Consider the following 7346-nt stretch of genomic DNA (forward strand, 5'->3'; position numbering starts at 1 on the left):
GAACTACAGATCGTCAAAGCCGGCTTACCAGACAATTTCGATCGTCGTTTATCATTTTGATCGTAAAATCACCTTTTTTGGCAATATTTTCACATAGTTTTTGATCTAATCATTCCTACATTTGTTATTTCTTTGATAATAGTCTTGACTTGTGTTTATATCGAGTACTTACCACTTATTTTGAAATTTTCAACAAACGTTGTCCGCACTGGCGTTCCTCGTGTTTACTTCCGAGTCCACACTCACAGCTAGCCTCGGAAAACGGCCTGCGCATGCGCGCCCTATTCGTATTCGAGTTACAAATATGTTTAATCTGAAAAAAATTAAATTCTCTGAGCTGATTTTGTGAGTCAAAATTGTGAAATTTTGTCGTTTATGAAGGAATTTATTATATTTTGAGGTCGGAAAGTATGGATTGTTTTATACGTATAGACGCTTTCCAGACGGTTCGTCCACTGGACAATTCGTCCACCGGACGGTTCGTCCACGGACGATTCGTCCACTCACCTCGGACAATTCGTCCACTCGATGAGTGCATTTTTTTCAAACATATTAATAGTTATTTCTTTGACATTGTAATCGTTTCTTAACATTATTTTGTGGTATACTATAACCAAAAAAGTAAAATAGAGTTAGAATTCAACATTAATATCCAGTTTTTATTAACTGTTTGTACAATCTAATTAAAATTAGCTCCACTATAGGGGATGCCATATGTTTACGGAAATGACGTCACGATTTCTTGATGCGCGCGCACTGGTAGGCAGAAGTTAACAATGGCGTGTACTAACAAAGCGAGCGAGTCTAGCGTGAATGGAAAAGAATGGTCCGATTATGTGCTGAAGTTGTCCCCCGAGGCAAGAGATCGGTATGAATCAAAACTATTGTATGCAGATGATTCGCGGACTCTTCCTGACCCGTATAATTTGTCGGTTGGATGGGTAGAAGAGCCATCAAAGTGGCCAGACATAACATACACGGACATTTATTTTTATTTGATTGAGACACCAGGACAATTCACCCACGAATCCTTGAAGGCCTATAAATCTCTTAGTGCATATAATTATGTTATCAGCGGAAATGTCCACCCAATTTAGTACAACAACATTGACGACAATTCCATGTTTTGTTTTCTAAAGACGAAAGTGATACCATCACAACGCCTACGAGAAAAGCCCCACCAGCCATGGGTTTGCGTCGACAAACAACAGGGGACAGTTCGTTGTGCTCACTGCACGTGTATGGCAGGGTATGTATAACAGATTTGGTATAAAATTAACAAATTAATTAATAGTGGAAAAGTTTATTGCAAAAGAGATCATGAACCAACTCACTAGTAAAGTCACAGTAGACCGAATATTTATCTTTTCTGTCTGTGACTGTATTATGTATATAAGTATTTTACATATCTATATTCATTTTGTCATATTTGGATATTTTAATTTTATTTAAATTTTTCCTCGCCTGTAAAAGGCAAATAAAAAATAATATTAAATATCCAAATAAAAAAAAAAAGAATATAGATCTATATGTAAAATACTTTTACAAACAGATTAATAATTAAAGTTTGTTTGTTTTATTTAACGATACCACTGGACCACATTGGTTTTTACCTTATGATTGACGTCAATTTACATTCAGAAATATTTGGTCTAAAGGCACAGTGGTTACACAAATTAAGAATTGTATATTTTACTATTTATAATTTGTATGATCAAAAGGGTATATATCCTAAATAACGTAATGATATATTTTTACAATTTATTAAATGACCATTAATTTTGTGTATGTATATATATATATATATATATATTTAGTGCTATTAATTTGTGAATTTAGCAATAGTATTTATTGTAGTTCCAGTTTCTACCATGACATATATATATATATATATTTATAGTTAAGAGAATATATTGATATTATAGATCTGAACTATTAATGTCAATTCTGATTATTCTTTTCAGACTTGGAGAAGTGTGTAGCCATATTGCTGCCCTACTTTTTAAAGTGGATGTTGCTGTCAAAGCCGGATTGACTGAGAAAGCATGCACAAGTGAAGCATGCAAATGGAATTCAACTTACAGAAAGGAGGCAAGTATATTTCATGATGCTAAATATAAAAATTACAAATTAAAACAAAAGTATTATAAACATCTATTAACGATATATGGGCAAACTCAACTGGACAACATGCTATTGATTAAATAATAAGTATAGCACACAACATTGGTTAGTTTTATGCAAGACTTAAAATTTTATATGGAAGAAAGTAACTTCACTTTTGTGTTTCAGGCCAATTCTGCAACTGGAAATATATTGCATGGGTTTTTTTATGTTTGATATGCTTAAATTTTATGTTGCTAATATGTCACACATATGGACTTCGCTAAATTGTAAGGTTGCTAATATTTTATGATTTATAGTATTCCATTATTACATACTCAAATACAATATGTAACTTTTTGTGATAATTAAATTTATACTAAATTGTGATCTATTTATTACAGCTGGTACTCACAACTATATGTGAATCACCCACAGCATTTGGGAAAAAGAGAAAAAACTCTGTTGAAACAGTTACAGCACATGGAAATGGACCGCTTCCTGAATCTGAAGTGATGCAATCCCTGAAGGAGGTTTGTCCAAGTGCTGTGTTTTTTAAACACATTCCACCAATAGATGAAGAATCTACTGATTCTGCAGATGAGGATGAAGACACATGCATTTATTCCTTTCCTCCTTTATTGACAGGCATAACGTGTTTAAAAGAGTGGGAGAATTACAAGTGTGAGCCAGTACAAGTACATAAATTGGAACAAGTAACCAAAAACCAAGCTGTTAGCCCGTTGTGGTTTAATCACAGAAAAGGTCGAATCACAGGAACAAAGGCCCATGATGTGTTGGTACGGAGAGCGACAACTGATCCAGCTAATGTGGTGAAAAAAATTATGGGGTACAGTACTAGGGATCTATCAAAAAACAAGGCTATATCATGGGGGATAGACAATGAAAATGAAGCTAGAGTTAGTTTTGCAACTGTTCAATCTACAAAGCATAAAAACTTTCAATGTGAAAGAGCTGGACTGCTCATCAGTGCGAAAGTGCCCTTTCTTGGAGCATCGAGTGATGGTTTAATTCAATGTGACTGTTGCGGAAAAGGTTGTTTGGAGATCAAGTGTTCTTTCAAACACAGAGACAACCCCATCAATGTGGCTATTGAAGACCCCAATTTCTATTTGGACCAATGTCTCCAGTTGAAGAAAACTCACAAGTACTTCACTCAGGTCCAATTGCAGATGTTTGTGCATGATGTAACATATTGTGACTTTGTGGTATACACAAATATAGATCTTAAAATTATAAGGATAAAGAGAGATGATTCATTCTGCACGAAACTAAAAAATGCATGTGAACATTTCTTTCTGACATATATGCTTCCTGAAATTGTATCTCACAAATTGGAAAACGCCAGACCTCATGATGCCATTCCGGACATTGATTTAGTATGGTGCCTGTGTCAACAGGAAGAGTATGGGCGCATGATAATGTGTGATGGTTCAGACTGCTACTTCACTTGGTTTCACTACTCGTGTGTAAACATAAGGAGAAAACCTGTGGGCTCCTGGTATTGTCCTAGTTGTAAAACAGCTTAATGCATTAAAAGGAAACTAAGGCAATTCCATGAAAATGTCAAACTTCTATGAAAAGCTATGAGGTTAGGGATTACAAATTGTTAAAACATTCTCCAAATTGTTGGTGTCGACACAACTTTATAAAAAACAAAAACAATAACAAGGTTATGTAAAAATCAAATTTTTATACAAATGTAATATTTTAAGTCAGTTTTGTTTGTGTTAAACTAGCGTATTTGAAACATTACAAATCATAATTTAAAAACTATTTCAGCATGTCGTAATTTTTGGTACATCTATCAACATTTTTTTTTAACTACACACAAACCATGCCACCAATTTGTGGTTTTATATTTCAAAATAATTACTTACTCAAAAGCAATATGTGCATAAATATTTTGAATTAAATATCCATAAGTTATTATAATATATGAAATGTTTAGTGTGTTTGTCACAGAAAATTTTGTCTTGAATGAAGTACATATCAAAATCCCAGTCATTTATGTCATGCCTATTCTAATGGAGCACTGCAGTGCTTCAAGAGAATTATAATTGTTTTGTATACATTTACATTGAATGTAATTACATGTTTTATGTTTGAATGTGAGCTTCGTCACCTTTTTAAAATAATGGCTTACATCACTTTTTTGATGAACGTAATAATATTCCTAAGTCATCTCTTCATGCTGCTGCCAACCTCTGGTAAAACTGACTAAGTCATTAGTTACCCTATGTCAAGCATGTGACTATATTCTATATTTAGTTCAGTTTTTCTCAAAACATGAAACCACAGTGTAGGCCATTATTTTAAAAAAGTGACAACCATGTGATGTTAGTTTGACAGTATTTAGAATACCACACCAAAAGTTGTGGCAAAAGCCAATTTCTCATGTTATAAGATAGTATATATTATATACTGTTATTATATGTATACCGTACATGTATATGTATATATGTTTACGTATGAACTGCCTCTGTCACAAGCACTTCAGTGTCCCAAAAATAATTATACGAAACAATTCAGTTAAAATATGCCTCATCTTATTTATTTAAATAATTTATTAACTGTACATTGTCAAATGAGGTTTTAGCCAATCAGTTTTGTTAATAATTGTAGTGAGTCTTACATAATGCACATATTTAAACATCATTTATCAATAAAAATGGAATACATTTTGAAATATTTGTCTTATCTGTTATTTGTGTACTTGTGAAATGAAGACTTAGCCAACTAGTTTTGGTTGAAGGTTTGATATGGCACTGCATATTGTAATAATGGTGTCGGCATGAGGTATCAGGGAAATGTTCATTGTGGTGCTCAAAATTTTAAAGTTCTTTATTCTCTCAATAGCTCTTTCAACGTGAATCCGTACACATGATAACTGTCGACCACATTCAATTTCTTTTGGACTTAATTGTGATTTACCTCTCGTAAATGCTGGAATGGCAAGTTGTGCACCACATGCTGCTAGTTCATCAGCAATTAAAAAACCACGGTCAGCTAAAACCAAATCGCCGTGTTCTAATAACTGCAGAAACCCTGATCTCTGTGTAATTATTTTATCGGATGTCCTTCCTCCAAAAGCTCTTGAAACAAAAGAGATCCCGCCCACTGGTGAAATAGCTACTAACATTTTAATAGTGTTATGACTTTTATAATTGGACCACGTCATGGCCCGTGTGGTTAAATTACCAGGCCTGTCAATAAAAATTTCACAACAGTCAATAATAACTCTGCACTTTCTGTACATACCCTTGATAACTTTAGGCATATGTCTAAGTACCTCTTCCTTATCTGGCCAATGCACCAGAAATGCCAACTTTTTTGCAATAGAAGGAAGTGAACTGTTCAGTAATTCTCCAATATGAGTGCGTGAAACTCCAAACCTATAACTTAGATCCTAATTAGAAAAATTAAGTCTCAATTTCATCAATGTCATCATTACAATGGTAGCTCGATTTAGAACTCCAGATGTTGGCAATGTAGAAGAACAATACTGAACTACCCACAAGAATGTTGCATAGTTTGGAATGCCAGTGAAAAATGAAGTTCTGATGTCCTTGTTGTGTGCAGAAAGGAAAGAATCACAGAATCTGACACCAGTTTTCTCCTTAGCATCCCTTAATTCATGTTGAAGTGTCTCAACTTCATCCAGGAGCTGTCTGTTCTCTCTTTTTAATAAAGTAATTTTACGAAGACAGTGATCATGGATATCTGAAATTTTTTTTTTTTAAATTGTTACACAACAATAACAAACTTAAATCTACTTGTGTAGGTATATACATGCTTTTGTGTGTTTATATATGTATGTTACACATTTTATCATCAACAAACTTAGAAGATATACGTTGTGTGATCTATGATATTTGGAGACTTCAGCTGATACCGATAGTGATATAACCAACAAATTAGCACGAAAACATAAAATATCCTAAAATTATTTTGGTAAATGTGCTAATTATTTTTACATTACCTGATCTTGTGAAATTTTCTTTTTCCAAAGTGCCATCATTTGTATCTGCAACAATTGCTTGCGGTTCATACAACTCCAACAGGGCTGATGCAGCACAATCTCTGCTTTTTTCATCTGCTTTCTTTATCATATTCAGATCTTTCTCACCCTCTCGTCTGACTGCTCTTGTATATCGATCTTTCTTTGCTTCTGGGCTGAAAAGCACTGATGCTTTTTGGTATCCCATGTTGACATGTGGGATGTAGTCTGGGTCTTCCTTTTTACTGCTAGCAGATCCTGGAAACACAAAGTTTGATTGAACACAGTTATATATTTATTTATGAAGCGTTTTTCTAAATTCATTTAGTAACCCACCCCACCAAAAAAAAAAAAAATCTCAAACGAAATTAATAAACAGTGTACTTTATTTTAAAAATCATTTTACGTTACAAATACACGAGCACTTGTGAATCACATCTTCAATCAAAAGTAAAATTTGCTATGATATAATTATTAACAAATAGTTGAATACTTTTTTTTTTACACATAAAGATTTAAAAAAAAAAAAAAATATATATATATATATACGATATATGATTGTGCAGACGTGACTTAAGACTAAGACCGACCCATTTCCCCATAATCTGCAACTTCCCTGGTAATAGAAATCACTCCAAAAGGTATTGGCATATAGTAATGTTGAGAATGTGTAGCATACAACAAACCTGATATAAAATGAACTCCACAAACACGATCTCCGCTGTGGGAAGGCGTCCATTGCTTTCTGTTTATGGCTTGAAGCCATTTGGCTCGTCGTTCCGCTTCCAAAGGAATTCGATGGAACTTAATTCCACAGTCTTTTCTAAATCGATGTGTGCAGCCAACAACCACACATGAAATTACCATGACGGAATTTCTTAAATCTTATCTATACAGACGAAATAGTAAATAAATAACTTGCTCATACACCCTTGCTCATAATAACAACACTGGTTCTTGCCTACCGGAAGTCAGTGCGATACCACGTGATCACAACATGTGACGTCACCGTGTCATCCCCTATTGCATGTTTCGTGTGAATTACGAATGCCTTAAAACAAGTTTTATTTTATAAAAATGAAGACTGATAACCCATCCCGTACGTTTTGGTATGGTTCGCTGTACTGCGGCCACTAAAATAGACTCGCCCGATATTTTTAGAATTTGTATGCTCCCAAATAACGTTATAAAAGGCGAAGTGTGATTGGTCAATATTTAAATT

General features: G+C 33.9%; 1 protein-coding gene across 1 annotated transcript; it reads right to left on the bottom strand.

Annotated features, from left to right (window-relative positions):
• Positions 1-5533: 5533 nt before the first annotated feature.
• On the bottom strand, positions 5534-7060 carry LOC121386566. Its single transcript, XM_041517512.1, has 3 exons — positions 6811-7060; positions 6107-6382; positions 5534-5847 (listed from the first exon to the last, which is right to left on the bottom strand). Exons 1-3 carry the CDS (start codon positions 6989-6991, stop codon positions 5534-5536), a joined length of 771 nt encoding a protein of 256 aa, XP_041373446.1. The 5' UTR covers positions 6992-7060.
• Between the last annotated feature and the right edge of the window lie 286 nt (positions 7061-7346).

Source organism: Gigantopelta aegis, chromosome 12 (assembly GCF_016097555.1).
Source record: "Gigantopelta aegis isolate Gae_Host chromosome 12, Gae_host_genome, whole genome shotgun sequence".
In the NCBI taxonomy this organism is placed as follows: Eukaryota; Metazoa; Mollusca; class Gastropoda; order Neomphalida; family Peltospiridae; genus Gigantopelta; species Gigantopelta aegis.